Genomic DNA, 23,799 nt, shown 5'->3' with positions numbered 1-23,799 from the left:
GACTATTGTTCCATTATTAAAGTGGACAGTGATTCCATGCCTATGTACAGTATAGGTAGCTTAGTGGTTAGAGCATTGGGCCAGTAACCGAAAGGTTGCTAGATCGAGTCCCTGACCTGACAAAGTAAAAATCTGTCGTTCTGCCCCTGAACAAGGTAGGTAGCCCACTGTTCCTAGGCTGTCATTGTAAATAAGAATTTAACTGGCTTGCCTAGTTAAATAAAGGTTGAAATAAAAGATATGGGGCAGCAGCCTATAAGGTGCAGGGTTGAGTAAATGGGTGGTAGCTGACCAGTGATGGCTATTTAACAGTCTGATGGCCTTCAGATCAAAGCTGTTTTTTAGTCTCTCGGTTCCAGCTTTGATGCACCTGTACTGACCTCGCGTTCCAATGACTTCCCTTGATGTTTATCGATTCACCCTATCAATGTCTCGGAGGCAGCCTATCCATGATGTTTTGTTGTTGTTGTTGCTGTTGTACTTTTTGTCAGGGTTGCCCTCATCCCTTGCCTCCTACACACACCCACACACACAAACACACACTCAAGCAGGTTGTTTACAGGCGGCAAGGTTCTTCACTCTTGAATCATTCAAGGCTTAATTACAACTCTCCTCTGACTTTCTTTCCTTTCAGACCAGTGGTCATTAACGATGTAGGGAGGGAGGGAGGGAGGGATCATTAACGACAGACACAGCCACACCCCTCCCTCCTCATCCCCTCCTTCCATCCCCATTTACTCCAAATTATACAGTAGTGTTCTATTTCATTGCCATGTCCCTTTCCTCTCTCCGTCTCATCCAACCCCTCTCTTGTCTACCCCATTTGGCTCTGACATGGAACCAAAATGTCTTCCATTTGATGATAACAGGGTGGTGGGATAGGGAGGAAACTTAGTTGTTGTGTGTCCATAGACCTGAGTGGTGTTGACAGCTGAGTTATTGTACCAGCCAAGATGCCATTCTGGCTCCCCTTTCATCTCTCATAGACAGAATCTACCGTTCCTTCTCATAGTAACCGACGGAGAAGGTCGAAACTTTACAAGTTCAACTCAACTTTAGCACATTTTTTTTTTGTGAGTTTATGAAGTTTTAAAGTTCTTACTATTATCACATATGACCGCCAAGCACTTTTTGACATTAGATCGACAGTTACTAACCTCAATTTCAACTTCAACCTGACTCTGACAGCTGTACCCTTGTTTATACCAGACACTATTCCTTTATTTCATGGGCTACCAAAACACTGCAGTTGTAGACGTGGCAGACAGGCTGGAGTCCTGGTGTGATTAAGACAAAGAGAAAATCGACTGGCACTCCCCTCCGTTTTATTGGCAAATGTCCAGTCACTCGAGAATAAGATGGATGAGCTTCGTTCCAGAGTCTCCTATCAGAGAGACTTGAAAAGCTGCATTATTATTGCCTGGATACCCAGACTCCTTGCTCCGACCAAATGCTACGCCACGCCCATGGACGACAGTCTGGATTTGAGTACATCCCCTTCACTGAATGCGAACACATTAGGGGCTGTCTGATTGGTCAAGAAACTGATGGTTCGGGCCAGAGCCAGAACACACATGGGTAAAGCAGCAGTTCGTAAATTCGCCATTTGCTATGATACTCTGATTGGTTAGACAATCCAATCGCTGATGACTTTTGTACAACACCCCTAGTACCTCTCGTTACAACAAATTGCTTCAATTTTGACAGAATAATTTAGTGGTCAGGCTAGCAACACGAGGTGAAGGGGGACGGGTCTGCCTCTTCATAAACAACAACTGGTGCGCCTCTTCCAGTGCGAAGGAAACTCAGACATAGAATGCCTCATGGTAAGCTGTAGACCTTCCTATTTAACAAGAGAGTTCTCATCCAAAATATCACGGCTGTCTACATCCCACCAGAAGCCAACAATACCTTATGGCGCCATAAACAAACAAAAGACCACACACCCAGAGGCATCTTTTGGGAGGAAACTTTAACTCAGAGAGACTTAAAAACATTCTACCTGACTTCTACTAGCACGTCTCTTGCGCCATAAGGGGCGTCAAAATGCTAGACCACTTTTATTCTACCTAAAAAAATGCATACAAGGCCCTCCCTCACCCTCCCTTCGACAAATCTGACCACGACTCTATCCTGCTGCTTCCCGTTTACAAACAAAAGCTAAATCTGGAAGTACCAGTGACACGCTCAATATGGAAGTGATCTGATGAAGCAGATGTGAAGCTACAATACCGTTTTGCTAGTACAGACAGCGATCTGTTCCATGATTCATCCGATAGCATTAGGAGTTTACCATATCAGTCACAGGCGTCATCATGTAGTCTCCACAGTGACCATACAAACATAACCAAACCAAAAACCATGGATTATAGGCAGTATCCGTGCTGGGCTAAATGCTAGAGCTACCGCTTACAAAGAACGGGACATGGACGCACACAATTAATCCCACTACGACCTCCGGCGAGACATGAAAAATGATAATTTAGGAGGAAGGTGGAATCCTATTACACCGGTTCTGATGCTCGTCAGATGTGGCAGGGCTTTCAGTCTCTATAACAGACTACAAAGGGAAACGCAGTCGTGAGATGCCCAGTGAGGCAGAACTCCCAAATTCATGCTTAACTTCTTGGGGCTATGTGGGACGTTAGCGTGCCATCGGTGGCGCACCCTATCAACAGCAGGTGCATTTCAAGAGCGGCAAATTTGAAACCAAATAAATGTCAAAATTCAAATTTCTCAAACATACAACTAACTTACAGCCTTTGAAAGATAAACATCTTCTTAATCTAACCACGTTTACCGATTTCAAAAAGGTTTTACGGGGAAAGCATAAAGTTAGGTTATGTTAGGAGAGTACATTGACAATAGCTGTGTGTAGTGTATTGTCGATTCAAAGACAGGCGTCACCAAAACCATAAAATCAGCTAAAATTATGCACTAACCTTTTACAATCTCCATCAGATGACACTCCTAGGACATTATGTTAGACAATGCATGCATTTTTAGTTCTATCAAGTTCATATTTATATCTAAAAACAGTGTTTTACTATGGCGTTGATGTTCAGGAAATCGTTTCCCTCCAATAACCGGCAGTCAAGTCATGACAACAAAATAATTAATTAATATTAGAAAACATTGGTAAAATATTATATTGTCATTCAAAGAATTATAGATTTACATCTCTTGAACGCAATGGACTTGCCAGATTGAAAATTAACCTTACTGGGAAATCACACTTTGCAATAATCTGAGCACTGCGCCAGAAAAATATGCATTGCGATACAGACTAACCGCCATGTTGGAGAGATCTAAAATCGAAAATACTATCTAAATAATCCATTACCTTTGATTCTCTTCATCAGATGTCACTTCCAAAGAATCCCAGGTCCATAACGAATGTAGTTTTGTTCAAAAAAGCTCATCATTTATGTCCAAAAACCTCCGTGTTGTAGCACATGATCTAAGCCAGCCGGACTTCACTTCACTTCAAGAACGGAAAAAATATATTTTCGTTCGTTCAAACATGTCAAACGTTGTATCGCATAAATCATTAGGGCCTTTTTTAACCAGAACATGAATAAAATTCAAGGCGGACCATTGGGTTCTCTTTTAAAACGTTTCGGAATGAGAGTACCCACCATCAAATCGCGCGCCAGGTGTCTAATGGGCCATCGCCGTTCCAACGCTCTTCTTCAGTCAGATCTCACTGTAGAACACTCAAAACACTTTGTAAAGGCTGGGGACATCTTGTGGAAGCAATAGGAAGTGCCAAAATATTCCTCCTTCCCTTTGTTTTTCAATGGTATAGGCTTAAAGTCAATTCAACACATCAGGTATCCACTTCCTGTCAGAATCTGTCTCAGGGTTTTGCCTGCCAAATGAGTTCTGTTATACTCACAGACACCATTCAAACAGTTTTTGAAACTTTAGGGTGTTTTCTATCCAAACCTGAACAATAATATGCATATTCTAGCTTCTGAGTTGGTGTAATAGGCAGTTAAAAATGGGCACAAAATTCTCAATACTGCCCCCTATACCCTAACAGGTTAATTTGCGGGAAACCAACAGAGTCTTGCATGAAAGCTTCTTTTGTTCCAGTTGACTGTGTGATCTCACTCTCCGGGGCCGATGTGAGTAAAACCTTTAAACAGGTTAACACTTGCAAGGCCGCCGGGCCAGATGGAATACCAGGGTGCATTCTTAAAGCATCTGCAGACCAGCTGGAAAGTGTATTCACGGACATTATCAATATTTCCTTGTCCCAGTCTGTAATCCCAAGATGTTTCAAGCTGAAGACCATTGACCCTGTTCCCAAGAACGTAAAGGTAACCTGCCTAAATGGCTGTATTCCCCTTGCACTGACATCTGTGTTTATAAAGTGCTTTGAAAGGTTGGTCATGACAGTCATCAAAGCCATCATCCCTGACACCCTGGACCTACTCCAATTTGCATACCGCCCCAACAGATCACGCAATCTCAATTGCACTTCGCACTGCTCTCTTCCACCTGGACAAGAGGGGAAATAACTGTGAGAATTCTGTTCATAGACTACATCTCAGTGTTCCACACCATAGTCCCCTCCAAGCTCATCACCAAGCTCAGGACCCTTGGATTTAACTTCTCCCTCTGCAACTGGATCCTGAACATCCTGATGGGTCGGCCCCAGGTGGTGAGGATAGGCAACAATACCTCCGCCACACTGACCTTCAACATGGGTGCCCCTCAGGGGTGTGGGCTTAGTCCCCTCCTGTTGTCACGTCCTGACCACAGTAAGATGTTATTTTCTATGGTAGAGTAGGTCAGGGCGTGACAGGGTGTGTTTTTCTATGTTTTGTATTTCTATGTTCATGTTCTAGTTTTGTATTTCTATGTTGGTTTTGTTTGGGATGATCTCCAATTAGAGGCAGCTGGTCCTCATTGTCTCTAATTGGAGATCATACTTAAGTAGGGTTTTTTTCCACCTGGGTTTGTGGGGGATTAGGTTTGAGTAGTGTCTGTTCCACCTCTGCGTCACGGTTTGTTGTTTTTTTGTCATTCAAGTTTATTTATGTATTGCATAGTTTCACAGTATAAATAAAATGTGGAATGACACACACGCTGCACTTTGGTCTGCTCATTCCTCTCTTTGACAACCGTGACAGAATCTCCAACCACCAAGGGACCAAGCAGCATGGTATGGAGCAGTGGACTATTGAGGAGATAAGGAGGAGTATATCCAGGGCTTTGGAGGATTTAGGGGCAGGAGAAAAGCGCCTCCCATGGGAATAGGTGGAGGCAGCGAGAGCGCGGCAACAAGGGAAGCACAAGAGGCAGCCCAAAAAAATATTTTTTGGGGGGGGGAACACGGGGAGATTGGCAGAATCAGGTTGGAGACCTGAGCCAACTCTTCGTGCTTACCACCTGTGCCACCCCCACGCAGCAGGTCTCTAGTGTGCCTGCCCAGTCCGGTGTGTCCTGTTCCTGCTCCTCACACTCGCCCTGAGGTGCGTGTTACCAGTCTGGCGCCACCTGTGCCAGCGCCATGCATCAGGCCTCCAGTGAGTCTTCCCAGTCCAGAGCTTCCGGCGACAGTTCCCAGTCCAGAGCTTCTGGCGAAGTCCCCCAGTCCGGAGCGTCCAGCGAAGTTCCCCAGTCTGGTGAGACCTGTTCCGGCTCCACGTAAGAAGCCTCCAGTGATGATCCATGGTCCGAAGCCTCCAGTGATGATCCATGGCACAAAGCCTGTAGGGATGATCCATGGCCCTGAGCCTGTAGGGATAATCCATGGCAAGAAGCATGTAGGGATGATCCATGGTCCGGAGCCTGCAGGCATGATCCATTGCACAAAGCCTCCAGTGGTGATCCATGGCGCGGAGCCTGCAGTGATGATCCATGGCATGGAGCCTGCAGCGACGGTCCCCAGTCCGGAACCTCCTAAGACGCCTTACAGTCCGGAACCTCCTGAGACGGCCCTACAGTCCGGAACCTCCTGAGACGGCCCGCAGTCCGGAGCCTCCTGAGAGGGCCCGCAGTCCGGAACCTCTTGAGAAGGCCCGCAGTCCGGAACCTCCTGAGAGGGCCCGCAGCCCAGAACCTCCGACGATGATCCACGGTCCGGTGGTACAGAAGCAGAGGGATCAGCGGGCTTAGCGGGGGTTACGCCCCATACCAGAGCCGCCTCCTCTGTTGGAGGATCCGCGGGATAAGAAGGTTATGTGTACTGCACCAGAGCCGCCATAGACAGTAGTTACCCTACCCTTTGTTTATTTTTTTTGAGGGGGGATTTTTTGTTGTGTTTTTGTTTAGGTGCGGGCGGAGTCCGCACCTTTGGTGGGGGGTACTGTCATGTCCTGACTATAGTAAGATGTTATTTTCTATGGTAGAGTAGGTCAGGGCGTGACAGGGGGTGTTTTTCTTTGTTTTGTATTACTATGTTCATGTTCTAGTTCTGTATTTCTATGTTGGTTTTGTTTGGGATGATCTCCAATTAGAGGCAGCTGGTCCTCGTTGTCTCTAATTGGAGATCATACTTAAGTAGGGTTTTTTTCCACCTGGGTTTGTGGGAGATTAGTTTTGAGTAGTGTCTGTTTCACCTCTGTGTCACCGTTTGTTGTTTTTCTGTCATTCAAGTTTATTTATGTATTGCATAGTTTCAGAGTATAAATAAAATGTGGAATGACACACACACTGCACTTTGGTCCGCTCATTCCTACGACAACCGTGACACCTGTACTGCTGTTGACCCATGACTGCAGGCCACGCACGACTCCAACACCATCAACAAGTTTGCAGACGACACATCGGTGGTAGGCCTGATCACCGACGGCGATGAGACGGTCTACAGGGAGGAGATCAGAGCCTTGAAAGTGTGATGTCAGGACAACAGCTTCATCAACGTCAGTAGGACCAAGGAGCTGATTGTGCATGGGTCCTCGGATCCTCAAATGCTTTTACAGCTTCACCATTAAGAGCATATTGACTGCTTGCATCACCACTTGGTATGGCAAATGCACTGTCCTCGACCGCAAATCATTACAGAGGGTGGGGTGGACAGTCCAGTACATCACTGGGGCTGAGCTCCCTGCCATCCAGGACCTCTATATCAGAGGCAGGTCCAAAAAATTGCCAAAGTCTTCAGCCACCCAAGCCATAGACATACTGTTCACTCTGCTACCATCTAGCAATCAGTACCAGAGCATCAGCTCTCGGACCAACAGACTCCGAGACAACTTCTACCGCCAAGCCACAAGACTGCTAAATAGTTAATAAAATGATTACCCAGACCATCTGCAATGACCCTATCTTGCACTGACTATGCACACTCGGAAGACTGTATGTACACAATATATACACTCACTCACACACATTACACTGACACTCTCGCAAAAACCCACACAAATACACACGTATACCGACAACACACATACACACCATACAAAAATATTTCAAATGTAATGATCTTATACTCAAAAGATTCCCAACAATTGAATTCCGTTCTATGCCTTTGGCTAATATACCTTATTTTTTTGCCGTGGTATCATTTTGGTACAGTGTTGTGATGGTATTGAGATATTTAACCTGGTATCGGTATAACCCTGAGGCCTAGTTACTTTATGTTCCCTTTATGTACATACGTGTATCTACCTGAAATACCTCATACCCCTGCAGTGATATAGAACTGGTACTCCCTAGATGCAAGCATTTCATGGTACAAGTCTACACCCGCTGTATTTGTGCATGTGACAATTATAAATGGTTTTGTATTTTAAGAATTAGGTTTCATCTAAGGGTTCAACAAAGTGCCTGCCTGTCCGTCCATCCAGCCGTCTGTATGTTTATTTATAAATATATATATACAGTATCTATTCCTTGTCACGTCCTGACCAGCAGAGGGAGTAGTTGTGTAGTATTTTGGTCAGGACGTGGCAGAAGAAGTCTGTGTATGTGTGTTCTGGGATGTCTGTTTCTATGTTGGTCTGTGTGGCTCCCGATCAGGGACAGCTGGTTATCGTTGTTCCTGATTGGGAGTCATATATTAGGAGTGTGTTTGTCATCTGGGTTTGTGGGTTGTTTCGTTAGCACTGCTATTGTTGTAAGTATAGCCTGTCTTGAGTCGTTCTTGTTTTTCTGTGTTTGCTTGATTCATTATCATTAAAAGATGAGTATTCACATCCCGGCTGCATTTTGGTCGATTGAACACGGCGATTTTTGTGACATTCCTCCATTCATCCACCGTTTCAATCTACAGTTGAAATCGGAAGTTTACGTACACCTTAGCCAAATACATTTAAACTCAGTTTTTCACAATTCCTGACATTTAATCCTAGTAAAAATTCCCTGTCTTAGGTCAGTTACGATCACCACTTTATTTTAAGAATGTGAAATGTCAGAATAATAGTAGAGTGATTTATTTCAGCTTTTTTTTCTTCACAGTCCCAGTGGGTCAGACGTTTACATACGCTCAATTATTATTTGTTAGCATTGCCTTTAAATTGTTTAACTTGGTTCAAACTATAAGTTGGGTAAATTTTGGCCCATTCCTCCTGACAGAGCTGCTATTACTGAGTCAGGTTTGTAGGCTTCCTTGCTCGCACACACTTTTTCAGTTCTGCCCACACATTTTCTAAAGGGTTGAGGTTTTGAGGACTTTGTTGTCCTTAAGCCATTTTGACACAACTTTGGAAGTATGCTTGAGGTCATTGTCCATTTGGAAGACGCATTTGTGACCAAGTTTTAACTTCCTGACTGATGTCTTGAGATGTTGCTTCAATATATCCACATAATTTTCCTACCTCATGATGCCATCTGTTTTGTGAAGTGCACTATTCCCTCCTGCAGCAAAACACCCCCACAACATGATGCTGCCACCCCCGTGCTTCACGGTTGGGATAGTGTTCTTCGGCTTGCAAGCCTCCCCCTTTTTCCTCCAATCAGTTTTATTTTTGTTTCAGCAGGCCAGAGGACAGTTCTCCAAAAAGCACAATCTTTGTCCCCATGTACAGTTGCAAACCGTAGTCTGGCTTTTTTATGGCGGATTTGGAGCAGTGGCTTCTTCCTTGCTGAGCGGCCTTTCAGGTTATGTCGAAATAGGACTCATTTTACTGTGGATATAGATACTTTTGTACCGGTTTCCTCCAGAATCTTCACAAGGTCCTTTCCTTTTGTTCTAGGATTGATTTGCACTTTTCACGCCAAACTACGCTCATCTCTAGGAGAACGACTGCGTCTCTTTCCTGCGCGGTATGATGGCTGCGTGGTCCCATGCTGTTTATACTTGCGTACTATTGTTTGTACAGATGAACGTGGTACCTTCAGGCGTTTGGAAATTGCTCCCAACGATGAACCAGACTTGTGGAGGTCTACAATCTTTTTTCTCAGGTCTTGGCTGATTTCTTTTGATTTTCCCATGATGTCAAGCAAATAGGCACTGAGTTTGAAGTTAGGCCTTGAAATACATTCACAGGTACACCTCCAATTGACTTAAATGATGTCAATTACCCTATCAGAAGCTTCTAAAGCCATGACATAATTTTATGACAATTTCCAAGCTGTTTAAAGGCACAGTAAACTTAGTGTATGTAAACTTCTGACCCACTGGAATTGTGATACAGTGAATTATAAGTGAAATAATCTGTCTGTAAACAATTGTTGTAAAAATAACTTGTGTTATGCACAAAGTAGATGTGCTAACCAAACTATTGTTTGTTGACAAGAAATTTGTGGAATGGTTAAAAAATGAGTTTTAATGACTCCAACCTAAGTGTATGTAAACTTCTGACTTCAACTGTAGCTAATATGCAGGGAGTGTGTATAGGTTAGGCTTATAGAGGGCAGGGAAATGCAGCTCTGTGTGAATGGCTTACAACAGCTTGTAAAGTCTTGTCATCACATTTGGCAGCTTTTATTTCAGGTCCTATCGGTCTATTGGTTGTCAAATCAAATTTCAAGTCAAATTTTATTGGTCACATACACATGGTTAGTTAATTAATGCGAGTGTAGCGAAATGCTTGTGCTTCTAGTTCCGACAGTGCAGTAATATCTAACAAGTAAACTAACAAATTCACAACGATTACCTTATACACACAAATGTAAAGAGATGAATAAGAAGATGTACATATAAATATATGGATGAGCGATGGCCGTGTGGCAAAGGCAAGATAGTGTAGATGGTATAGAATACAGTATATACATATGAGATGAGTATGTAGGATATGTAGACATTATTAAAGTGGCGTTATTTAAAGTGACTAGTGATACCTTTATTAAATCCATTTATTAAGTGGAAAGAGATTTGAGTCTGTATGTTGGTAGCAGCCACTCTATGTTAGTGATGGCTACGGAGAAAACATTTATGAAATGTATGCATTCACTACTGTAAGTCGCTCTGGATAAGAGCATCTGCTAAATGACTAAAATGTAAAAAAATGGCTGTTTAACAGTCTGATGGCCTTGAGATAGAAGCTGTTTTTCAGTCTCTTGGTCCCAGCTTTGATGCACCTGTGCTGACCTCGCCTTCTGGATGGCAGCAGGTTGAACAGGCAGTGGCTCGGGTGGTTGTTGTCCTTGATGATCTTTATGGACTTCCTGTGACATCGGGTGCTGTAGGTATCCTGGAGGGCAAGTAGTTTGCCCCCGATTATGCGCTGTGCAGACCGCACTACCCTCTGGAGAGCCTTGCGGTAGATGCCGTACCAAGCGGTGATACAGCCAGACAGGATGCTCTCGATTGTGCATGTGTAAAAGTTTGTGTTTTAGGTGACAAGCCAAATTTCTTCAGCCTCCTGAGGTTGAAGTGGCGCTGTTGCGCCTTCTTCACCACGCTGTCTGTGTGGGTCGACCATTTCAGTTTGTCCGTGATGTGTACGCAGAGGAACTTAAAACTTTCCACCTTCTCCACTACTGTTCCGTCGATGTGGATGGGGGTATGCTCCCTCTGCTGTTTCCTGAAGTCCACGATCATCTCCTTTGTTTTGTTGACGTTGAGTGACAGGTCATTTTCCTGACACCACACTCCGAGGGCCCTCACCTCCTCCCTGTAGGCCGTCTCGTCATTGTTGGTAATCAAGCCTACCACTGTAGTGTTGTCTGCAAACTTGATTATTGAGTTTATGGCTACGCAGTCATGGTAGAACAGGGAGTACAGGAGAGGGCTGAGAACGCACCCTTGTGGGACCCCAGTGTTGAGGATCAGCGTGGTGGAGTTGTTGTTTCCTACTCTCACCACCTGGGGACGGCCTGTCAGAAAGTCCAGGACGCAGTTGCACAAGGCGAGGTCGAGACCCAGGGTTCCGAGCCTCACGAATGAACAGCTGTTCATTGCTGTAGTCAATGACCAGCACTCTTACATAGGTATTCCTCTTGTCCAGATGGGATAGGGCAGTGTGCAGTGTGATGGCGATTGCGTCGTCTGTGGACCTGTTGGGGTGGTAAGCAAATTGGAGTGGGTCTAGGGTATCAGGTAGGGTGGAGGTGATATGATTCTTGACTAGTCTCTCAAAGCACTTCATAATGGTTGTGTTTTGGCTTTGAAGTTCAGCTAATTCATCCACTTTCCTTCTCTCCGTTTGTTCTGCCCTTTATCTGTGAAGTCTAACAATAACATGCCGTTAGAATACATTAACCGGTTATTTAGACGGCGCAGTACCTTTTTACAGATACGGCCATCATAACTCGCTCTCACTGTCCAAGAGTTATACCCATAATATTTTCAATTTCATGCATAGTGGGAATTGGATTTGTACAACAAGCCAATTACATTATGGAACTATTAGTGGATATTTGCAGAAGCGTACGGCTCAAAAGACTAAAATGATCTTTGTGCTGCAAATATTGCATGTTTTTATATTTACATGGTGTATTTTCCTCCTTTTTCTCGACAGCCTCTGTGCAGCTCCCGTGGCAGAGGGCGGTCTCTCAGAATAAGGTTCCATACTACATCAAGTGAGTAACACTTACTGAAAACATACTGCTTATGTATGCTAAAAGAATAATTTTTCTTTATGCTTATTGTATGGTAACTAATTTGACTTGTGAGTGCGTGATTCTATTAATGTTCTAAAGTTTCCTTTAAAGATCGAATCCTCATTTGGGGAAACAGTGCCACTGTTCGCCCCCAGCAACTTTGTTATAGTTTTTGTTTTGTATATGAGAGGAGAAACAGAGGAGAGGATCGTCCCAAACGGACATGGCAGTTTCACCAATTAAGTATTACACTTTAAGGGTTGGATTCAATTTTTGAATGTTTCCACAAGCATAATATTGAATTTGAAGTGATTCAAAGTGCAATGTCAATTGTTGCTCGTTCATTTTGCCGGGGGTCTTTCCGATTTGCATAATACCTGTGATAATGACGAAGTATTCATGACCCCTTTTACAGTCGGTCTATAGCAGCGGTATTACAGCTTAAGATAGGTGTCACATTGCTCATTGTAATACATTCACAGTCAAGCTTAGCAGCAGACAGTTGGTCCATTAAAAAAGCAGAGAGGGAGGGAGAGGTTTATGCTGATAGCCACTCAGAATGGCTTTCATACCGACACATGCAGAGAGAAAGAGACAGAGACAGGTGGACAGAGAAAGTGGATAGAGATATGGGGGCTACTGAGAGATAAATAAACTGAGAGAGAAGGATATGAGTAGAAAGAGAAAAAATGTGATTAATAGGAAAGGACAGTCAGAGAGAGATGGGGTGAGGATGAAAGAGGGAGAGGGGGTGATAAGGAGGTAGAGGTACAGAGACAGGTTGTGAGCGATACTGAGTGAGACAGGAAGGCATCCCTGTGAACACCTGCAATTTGTTTAGCCCTGGAGCTTTGCACTGGAAAGCATCAGAGATGAAAGCAGCAAAAGGCTGGGAAGAGAGGAGAGGACAGGCTTAGAACTCCGGAATCAACAACAGCTTTCTGTGATCACAGGTGTTGGCCCTCAAGCGGCCGACTACTGAACCCTTGCCCCACCCCACACACATACAAACACACACACACACACTCTGTACCATATGTACCATTCTTGACTCTGTATTACATAGCACAACAACTTGATCACGGGTTTAGCTGAGCCCCACTCACATTCATCCTGAGTGACCCTATAAGAAGGGGAGAAAGGACGAGAAATCAGCCTATTGAAAGCCTCCCTCAAATCCAAAACACTGTGAGGTTTTCATCTCATTCAAATGAATGCCACCACCGGGAGCTGCAACACTCAGTTATTGCCACTGTTGTCGTCTGTGATTAAGCATCTCTCAAATATCTTCTGAATTCAAAACTCTGCCACAGCCTTCACAGGGCTAATTGTAGGTCACTTACAGTGTTGTGACATTACTGTGACTCCAACATCAGGCTTTGGCACATTCATTTGGCTCTTGCCCCCACCCCTCTCTCTCTCATCCCACTTCTCGTTGGCCTGATTGCACAATGGCCGCTGTTTAAACCACGCCTTACCCCCGTCCCTCCCCTCCCAGGGAGAAGCGACACACTAGGGAATCAAACGGTTACACACGGACACCTCGACACCCGCCACTCTGCCATCCTAGTTGACCCCCAGCTGACCTCTGGCATTTCAGTGGGCTCAGATGTCCAGAACACTGTCAGGGTATAATATTGGACTGCCGCTCTCTTCTGCCAAGATAAGAGCTAGCTTAAGCTTCACATTACACCCTATGTGACATGTGTGGTATGGGTTTGTGTGTGCTCACGCCTGTATGTGTGCGCCCATCAGGATGTCTTCGTTGGGGTTTGCATCCGCTGTTACTCATCAACTTACTTTGTTTAAGTTGCGACAATTAAAAGGGTTGAAACATTTTTTAAATGCAAAGGAGAAGACGAGAGAAAAAAAATTACATTTTGAGGGGAGGAGTAGAGGAAAAATGTATTTGGAATATGTCAATTGGAGAATGCAGGCACTTCTGGTTGGAGATAAGTCTACCACAAGGACTGTCACAGAAGATGCAGGAAAAGTCTCCCTGAATCACAGATATTTCCCTAATTCTATTTCCCTAATATTTTTTAATATTTAGTCATAACTGCTAATGATTATTCATGACTTACATGTCTATGACTCTGTGACTTTGGGAGTTGACGGAGCATCACTACACCGAGCATAGCCCAGTGTTTCCCCTAGCTTTACATAAACTGAGGCTTACCGCCTACACTTTTGTTTCCAATTAGTTTAAAATGAAAATGTTTGGGTTGACTGGCCTGGATGTTTACTTTTTGTGCATTTTATACCCAACTTACAGTATATCTACATTGCATTCAATTATATACAATGAGGTCCAAAAGTATTTGGACAGTGACAAATGTTTTGTTGTTTTGCCTCTGTACTCCAGCACTTTGGATTGAAAATTATACAATTACTATGAAGTTAAAGTGACTGTCAGACTTAATTTGTGGGATTTTCATTCATATTCAGTGAACCATTGAGAATTTACAGTACTTTTTGTACACAGTTCCCCCATTTTAGGGAACCAAATGTATTTGGACAAATTTGCCTATACTGTAAAACTTCAATTAAAAGCAGTCTCTCAAATAGCTGATTGTCCCTTATAATAGCCGGGCAACGGCACACATTTGAGCAAATAAATGGCTGTATCATCAAATAAACGCTGGGTAAACGCCTCATAAAGAAATTAATTGTTTACGAGGTTACCACGAATTGTCATGAATTGTTTACAATGTTTGATTTGTTCCATTAAATAATTTACTAAAGTCTTGGAAAAAATGATGGAAATCATACATTTTTATCACCAGTAAAAAAAAAAATGCTAGCCAGATGATAACACATTAGTGCAGGAAATGAAGAAATGGATTACAATGCTGGAAGTGAATGTTGGAATTAAACAATTAAATATGCAAATGTACAAAAGCTGTAAGCATATAAAACAAATTGTGATTTATTTCCCATCAGTACAAAACATTGTTTAGATGCTTTTCAGACAACGATGCTGTTTACACATGTTTGTTGCATCATATGTTCTGTTGCTACTTTTCCAATCACATATTTGCGATGGTACGCTGCAGGGACCACTCAACAATGATCAGAAATATGTGATCGTACACATCAAAGGTTTACGTATTTGGTCCCATATTCCTAGCACGCAATGGCTACATACATCAAGCTTGTGACTCTACTGTAACGGGTGTCGTTGTGTAGAGATGACCAAAACGCAGCGGGAATATGAATGTTCATCTTGTATTTAATAAATAAAGAGAACATGGAAAAAATACAACAAAACAAAGAACGACAGATGACAGTTTCGCAGGCTAAATATAACTAGCAGTGCAAAAGACAACTACCCACAAAAACCCCAGGTGAAAACAAGCTCCTAAAATATGACTCCCAATCAGGAACAATGACGTACAGCTGTTCCTGATCGGGAGCCACACAGACAACAAAGAAATAGACAAACCAGAAAACCATAGATAACCAGAACATACACTAAAAGCCCGGAATACATAAGACAAACATCCCTTTAATACTACACACACAACCCGAACCATATGAAACAAATACCCTCTGCCACGTCCTGACCAAACTACAATACAAATACTCCCTCTACTGGTCAGGACGTGACATCTACAAACGTGATAGATACATTTGCAGTTTTAGTTGTGTTTCAGATTATTTTGTGGCCAATATAAATCAATGGTAAATCATTTGTGTCATTTTGGAGTCCCTTTTATTGGAAGTAAGAATATAATATGTTTCTCAACACTTCTGCATGAATCTGGATGCCACCATGATTACGGATAATCCTGAATGAATTGTGAATAATGAATCAGAAAGTTACAGAGGCACAAAGATCATACCCCATGACATGCTAACCTCTCATCATTACCAATAACTGGGGAGGTTAGCATGTTTTTGGGGGGTATGATATTTATGCATCCTTTATCATCTCTCTGGTCTGTGATGTGGATGAAGTAGCCAAACCAAACAGGAAATGCCAGGGGAAGCAGTCATTATGCAGAGGATTATAAACACTGTAATTATGCACCCTGCACCCTGTAAACAGAACTCTCCTGTAGCTTTTTGGTTACATAAAATGTAAAGTTTCCTAGGTTTTAGGTAGTATTCCATCCCAGAGGATGTTTTTGGGGAAATGTCAAGTGCTGCTCTCTATATCACTCACTCCCTGCTGAGGACAGATTCAGTAATAATAGTATGGTATTAGGATCCCCGATTAGCTGCTGCCAAGGCAGGAATCAAAACACAACAAATAAAATACACAATATACATAGCACTACATTTACATTACAATTTAGCAGATGCTCCCATCCAGAGTGACCCACAACCAGTACATTCATCTCAAGATAGCCAAGTGAGACAACCAAGATAGCCAAGTGAGACAGTCATATCACAACCACGTATCACATATCACTACAAAAATGAAATACAGAAAAATGTCTGTCTCTCTTCACAGTCCCCGTAGTGCCGTAATGTGTTCTTGAATGTGGTTTTATTGCTAGTTTGAGTTACCTAAGGTGGCAGAGAGTTCCATGTTGTCATGGCTCTATTTAATTCGGTGTGTTTCCCAGCCTCTGTTCTGGACTTGGGTATTCAAGTAAAATCAAATCAAATGTTATTAGTCACATGCGCCGAATGCAACAGGACCTTACAGTGAAATGCTTACTTACGAGCCCCTAACCAATAATGCAGTTTCAAAAAATACAGATAAGAATAAGAGATAAAAGTAACAAGTAATTAAAGAGCAGCAGTGAAATAACAGAAGCGAGACTATAAAGGGGGGTACCGATACAGAGTCAATGTTATTTGATGCACTGCAAATAGTCTGGGTACCCACTTGACTAGATGTTCAGGAGTCTTATGGCTTGGGGGTAGAAGCTGTTAAGAAGCCTCTTGGACCTAGACTTAGAGCTCTGGTACCGCTTGCCGTGCGGTAGCAGAGAGAATAGTCTATGACTAGGGCCTTCCTCTGACACCGCCTGGTATAGAGGTCCTGGATGGCAGGAAACTCGGCCCGGTGATGTATTGGGCCGTTCGCACTACCTTCTGTTGTGCCTTGTGGTCGGAGGCCGAGCAGTTGCCATACCATGCAGTGATGCAACCAGTCAGGATGCTCTCGATGGTGCAGCTGTAAAATCTTTTGAGGATCTGAGGACCCATGCCAAATGTTTTCAGTCTACTGAGGGGGAATAGGCTTTGTCGTGCCCTCTTCACGACTGTCTTGGTGTGCTTGGACCATGCTAGTTTGTTGGTGATGTGGACACCAAGGAACTTGAAGCTCTCAACCTGCTCCACTGCAGCCCCATCGATGAGAATGGGGGTGTGCTCGGTCCTCTTTTTCCTGTAGTCCACAATCATCTCCTTTGTCTTGATCACGCTAAGGGAGAGGTTGTTGTCCTTGCACCACATCGACAGGTTTCTGACCTCCTCCCTATAGGCTGTCTCGTCGTTGTCGGTGATCAGGCCTACGACTGTTGTGTCATCGGCAAATTGAATGATGGTGTTGGAGTCGTGAAAGGAAAAAGAGGTTCCGGCTAGTCCGTGGTGAGTAATCACAGTCCTGATGTCTAGAAGTTATTTTCGGTCATAAGAGGCAGTAGCGGCAATATTATGTACAAAATAAGTTAAAAAATACGTTAAAAACAACGCAAATAGGCGAGCAAAATAACACAATCGGCTGGAGGCACATAAAACATCTGCTATCTTCTCCTCTGGTTGCAGGTCTTGTTTGGCACCGATGAGTGTCTGAACTGTGTGCCAACTGCTTGAACAGACAGTTCGGTACCTTCAACACATCAACACCGGTGGTTCCTGTCTGAGCTCATTACACAAAGCTGTTATATCTTCCATGTTGGCACCAGATATTACACAACAATTACATTCCAATAGGCATTACAAGTAGAATATAATTGACTCGGAACCATTGGTGCACACATGGAAAAGACTAAACCTCTAACCGAGTTTGATAATGAATGTTACATTCTGTATGGCACTTCCAAGCCCCTTCGGTCCGTTCAGGCCGTAGCTTCAGAACTGCCAACCTTAACTGCTTATTTAGGAAGATGCATCTCTGTGTTGTTCTTCAAAATCCGAGAGATTTTTGATTTGTCACTAGTTACCACCAAGTTAAAATTGGCTATATCATAAAATTCATTTAATATTATTTTAAGGTTAGGCATAAGGTTATCAGTGTGGTTAAGGTGAGGGTTAAGTTTAAAATCAGATTTTATGAAGATGCATTTTAGAAATTGGTGGGGTTTAGCCATAATTATGACTTTGTGGCTGGGGTAACTAGTGACGACCGATTCTAAAACCCTGTCCTTGGTGCCAAACCATCTCTTTCACATTCTGGGTCCTGAACATCTGTGTGATCCTTGTATTCTTCAAGCTTTAACATATGTACATGCATCACAGCTTTGTCCTTGTTAAGGTTACTGCAGGTAATCTTAAACTTGGGAGTTTCTGAGGATAAACAAAGACGGATGGCAGAGGGAGAGGGTAGGGATGATTGAGGAAAGTTAGAACCTGACAACTCTTGTCGGTTGACTTCATGACGACAGTCCTAAATTGCCAATCCAGATCCAGAGGAGGTAGTAGGCAGCTAGTGTAGTCCATCTGTTGATTGAGACAGTGTCCTTCGTGCTGTGTTTGTCATCCCGCTGCTTTGGCCTGAATACATTGTGGCAAGACACAGGCGGGTTGCCAGATTCTTTTTTATTTTAATTTTTAATTTTAACATTTTTTTACCTTTATTTAACTAGGCAAGTCAGTTAAGAACAAATTCTTATTTTCAATGATGGCAACTCTCCGTGTTTCATCTTTGGGGCTAAGGCTGGCTTCTCTTTGATGTGACTCCCACACACTTATTGGAATTGCAACATTTATTGTAATTACTCCGACTGCTGTTGAAGTGAGTTTTGTTGTGTGCGTGCATGTGCTCGTGTGCATGCATGTGTGTGTACATGTTTATGCAGCAACCGCGGCTAAATGCTCAAGCTGTCCATTTCTGACTGCTTGGTGTCCAAATTCTCACTGGGACACAATAATATCCACTCGACCGTGATTGAATCAGGCCCTGTCTAGTGTAGGACTGCTAAAAAAGACACTCTGAGCGGTGCTCCAGTGATATTTGCAATGCAAGACGTGTGTGTCTGTGTGTGTGTGGAGGAAGGTGTGAAAGTGTCAGCCATTTCAGAGCATGATGAATAGGGATGAACACCTGCTGACAGCTTCTGTAGTCAGTCTCCCCTGTGTTCTACTGTCAGCACTTCACTAGCTAACCTGTCTTTTCTCACTCTCTTTCTCTCTCTCTTGCTCTCACTCTCTTTCCAACTCTCTCTGTCTCTCTCTCTGTGGAGACAGTCTCCTCCACGACAACCTAATCACAGAAACACTGGCGTTCACAACAGAATAGACATCTAATTCTAAACCCACACTTCCTTTTTAAAACGTTAAATCATTACAGTCCCTTGATACCAGTGTGGGTACAGGTAGGTGTATTTTCCCTGACCACATGAAGCAGTGCAGCAGACAGACTAACACAAACCCCACTCCTGCTTATCAATGTTGTCTTCTGGAGTACTAAACTCAACACGACTCTCTCTCCTTGATCAGATCTGTTTTTTGTCAGCATTTTTAGTTCAAATGTGATTTATTTTTGTTGATTTACCATACCATATTGAGAGGGGGCATGTGGAGATGAGAGGAGTGTGTGTGAGAGGGGAGTGTTTGTGTGTGTCTCCTTGTGCATCACTCTGAAGGTGTCCTGGATAATTTGTATGCTTTGGTAATCACAATCAAATCCGTGTTTCTGATTTGTGTACATGGGCCTCTATCTTTGAGCCGATAAGAAAACAGGCAGAGAAGGCAATCTAGACTGTGATTGCACAGGGCAATGTGTGTGTGTGTGTGTGTGTGTGTGTGTGTGTGTGTGTGTGTGTGTGTGTGTGTGTGTGTGTGTGTGTGTGTGTGTGTGTGTGTGTGTGTGTGTGTGTGTGTGTGTGTGTGTGTGACGAAAGCCTTATCGTTATCCCCTGTTGTTTTCCAGCCACCAGACTCAGACTACCTGCTGGGACCATCCAAAGATGACAGAGCTCTACCAATCGCTTGGTATGGAACACATAGACAACCAGACATGCATGCACACACACAGACTCCACACCATTCAAAAACGTTCAATCCAAGATAGTGTAGCAGTCGGACGTGGGTTTGTCTTGTCCAGTCTTGTACCCTCTTGTCCCATGTAAATAGTTGGTCTCATTGTTTTTGTGTATATATTTTAATCTCACTTTCCACCTACGATCTAAATATACTTTCCTGCCACCCGCCTCACCCAATGTGGTACGGATCTGCTATTTTTATACGTTATAACTGGAACCTCCATCAGAAGCTAGCCAGCGAACTAGCTAATAGCTAGTAGTCACTGTTAGCCAAGGCTAGTGGTCTTCACCTTTAGATCGTCACCAGTCAGCTTTAGCTCGGTCAATACCTGCCAGTCTGCACAGCGCGATATCAACCCAGAAAATATCGGACAGCTTTTACATTTACATTTACATTTAAGTCATTTAGCAGACGCTCTTATCCAGAGCGACTTACAAATTGGTGCATTCACCTATAATATCCAGTAGAACAAACACTTTACAATAGTGCATCTAAATCCTTTAAAGGGGGGGGGGGTTAGAAGGATTACTTTATCCTATCCCAGGTATTCCTTTTCTCCACCACATCACCGGATTCCTGCCGCAAGCTCTGGGCCATTACATCGGATCATCGCAACAAGCTAGCTGCAAGAGAGTGGCTACTGCTGGCTAACGCCTCTGTCCCGAAGCAAGCACCAGGTAGCCTTAAGCTAGCCTCGAGCTAGACCCATCTCTCGGCTAGCCGAAGAGGTATACCCGCTAATTCGTGGGCTACAATACATCTTTTGCCAATTGGCCTGGACCCTTTATTGCCGACACGGAGCCCCGCCGATCCATCACGACTGGTCTGCCGATGTAATCGTCCGATATGGTTTCAACAGGTATATCCGTTGCGATGTCACCAAAGACCCATCTGCTAGCCCCGGCCCGCTAGCTTTCTGAACGCTGTGCCTCCCGCTCTCCTAGCATAGTAGCGACTACCGAACAGCTCCTGGACTCACCAATTGCTGCTTATTGGACCATATGATCACCCGGCTACACATGCCTCTCTGTAATGTCAATATGCCTTGTCTTCTGCTGTTTCGGTCAGTTATTGTTTTATTTCACTGTAGACCCACTAGACCAGCTCAACATGCCTTAGATAGCTCTTTTGTCACACACCCCACACATGGGGAGACCTCACATGGCTTAGCTGGTGTCTCCAGAGATGCAAGCTCTCTCATCGTTACTCATTGCCTAGGTTTACCACCACTGTACTCATTTGCTACCGTACCCTTGTCTGTACATTATGCCCTGAATCTATTCTACCACACCCAGAAATCGTTCCCTTTTATTCTCTGTTCCCAACGCACTAGAGGACCAGTTCTTATAGCCTTTAGCCGTACCCTTTCCTACTCCTCCTCTGTTCCTCCGGTGATGTAGAGGTTAACCCAGGCCCTGTAGCCCCCAGCATCACACCTCTTCCCCAGGCGCTCTCATTTGTTGACTTCTGTCACCATAAAAACCTTGGTTTCATGCATCTTAACATCAGAAGCCTCCTCCCTAAATTTGTTTTATTCACTGCTTTAGCACACTCCGCCAGTCCTGATGTTCTAGCCATGTCTGAATCCTGGCTTAGGAAGGCTACCAAAAATTCTGAGATTTCCATCCCCAACTACAACATGTTCCATCAAGATAGAACTGCCAAATAGGTTGAAGTTGCAATCTACTGCAGAGATAGCCTGCAGAGTTCTGTCATACTATCCAGGTCTGTGACCAAACAGTTCGAGCTTCTACTTTTACAAATCCACCTTTCCAAAAATAAGCCTCTCACTTTTGCCCCTGTTATAGACCCCCCTCAGCTCCCAACTGTGCCCTGGACACCATATGTGAATTGATTGCCACCCCCATCTACCTTCAGAGTTCGTACTGTTAGGTGACCAAAACTGGGATATGTTTAGCACCCCGGCCGTCCTACAATCTAAGCAAGATGCCCTCAATCTCACACAAATTATCAAGAAACCCACCAGGTACAACCCTAAATCTGTAAACATGGGCACCCTCATTGATATCATCCTGACCAACTTTCCCTCTAAATACACCTCTGCTGTCTTCAACCAGGATCTCAGCGATCACTGCCTCATTGTCTGCATCCGTAATGGGCCCGCGGTCAAATCACCACCCCTCACCACTGTCAAACACTCCCTGAAACACTTCTGCGAACAGGCCTTTCTAATCGACCTCTCCCGGGTATCCTAGAAGGATATTGACGTCATCCTGTCAGAAGAGGATGCCTGGTTGTTCTTTAAAAGTGCTTTCCTCACCATCTTAAATATGCATACCCCATTCAGAAAATGTAGAACTAAGAACAGATATAGCCCTTGGTTCACTCCAGACCTGACTGTCCTTGACCAGCACAAAAACATCCTGTGATGTACTGCATTAGCATCGAATATCCCCCGCGATATGCAACTTTTCAGGGAAGTCAGAAACTAATATACACAGTCAGTTAGGAAAGCTAAGGCTAGCTTTTTCAAACAGAAATTTGCATCCTGTAGCAGTAACTCCAAAAAGTTTTGGAACACTCTAAAGTCCATGGAGAATAAGAGCACCTCATCCGAGCTGCCTACTCCATTGAGGCTTGGAAATACTGTCCCCACCAATACATCTACGATAACTGAGAATTTCAATAAGCAATTTTCTACGGCTGGCCATGCTTTCCACCTGGCTACCCCAACCCCGGCCAACAGCTCTGCAACCCTGCAGCAACTTGACAAAGCCATCCCCCCCAGCTTCTCCTTCACGCAAATCCAGATAGCTGATGTTTTGAAAGAGCTGCAACATCTGCATCCCTACAAAGCTGGGGTAGATAATCTGGACCCACTCATTCTAAAATTATCAGCCAAAATTGTTGCAACCCCTAATACTAGCCTGTGCAACCTCTCTTTCGTATCATCTGAGATCCCTTAAGATTGGAAAGCTGCCACGGTCATCCCCCTCTTCAAAGGGGGAGACACTCTAGACCCAAACTGTTAGATACCATATCCATCTTGCCCTGCCCTGCCTTTCTAAAGTCTTCGAAAGCCAAGAAAACAAACAGATCACCAACCGTTTCGAATCCCAACATACCTTCTCCACTATGCAATCTAGATTCCGAGCTGGTCATGGGTGCACCTCAGCCACGCTCAAGGTCCTAAACAATACCATAACCGCCATAGATAAAAGACAGCACTGTGCAGCCGTTTTCATTGACCTGGCCAAGGCTTCTGTCAATCACCATATTCTTATTGGCAGACTCAATAGCCTTTGTTTCTCAAATGACTGCCTCGCCTGGTTCACCAACTACTTCTCAGAGAGTTCAGTGTGTCAAATTGGAGGGCCTGTTGTCCGGACCTCTGGCAGTCTCCATGGGGGTGCCACAGGGTTCAATTCTCGGGCTGACTCTTTTCTCTTTATATATCAATGATGTCGCTCTTGCTGATGGTGAATCTCTGATCCACCTCTACACAGACTACACCATTCTGTATACATCTGGCCCTTCCTTGGACACTGTGTTAACAAAACTGCAAACGAGCTTCAATGCCATACGACACTCCTTCCATGGCCTCCAACTGCTCTTTAAGGGCTAGTAAAACTAAATGCATGCTCTTCAACCGATTGCTGCCCGCACCTGCCCAGCATCACTACTCTGGACGGTTCTGACTTAGAATATGTGGACATCTACAAATACCTAGGTGCC

At 44.0% G+C, this 23,799-nt stretch overlaps 1 protein-coding gene across 5 annotated transcripts in view; it reads left to right on the top strand.

The window, feature by feature from the left end:
* Window positions 1-23,799, top strand: part of LOC115174451 (utrophin-like) — a 193,831-nt gene that overhangs the window by 85,149 nt on the left and 84,883 nt on the right. For all 5 annotated transcript variants that reach the window (XM_029732984.1, XM_029732980.1, XM_029732981.1 and 2 more), the window contains exons 8-9: window positions 11,859-11,919; window positions 19,991-20,052. In XM_029732984.1, coding sequence (XP_029588844.1) covers window positions 11,859-11,919; window positions 19,991-20,052 — 123 coding nt within the window. The remainder of the gene's footprint in view (window positions 1-11,858; window positions 11,920-19,990; window positions 20,053-23,799) is intronic.

Source organism: Salmo trutta, chromosome 35 (genome assembly GCF_901001165.1).
Source record: "Salmo trutta chromosome 35, fSalTru1.1, whole genome shotgun sequence".
NCBI classification, from domain to species: Eukaryota; Metazoa; Chordata; class Actinopteri; order Salmoniformes; family Salmonidae; genus Salmo; species Salmo trutta.
The sequence above is the reverse complement of the archived record's forward strand: the minus strand, read 5'-3'. Positions and strand labels throughout refer to the sequence as shown.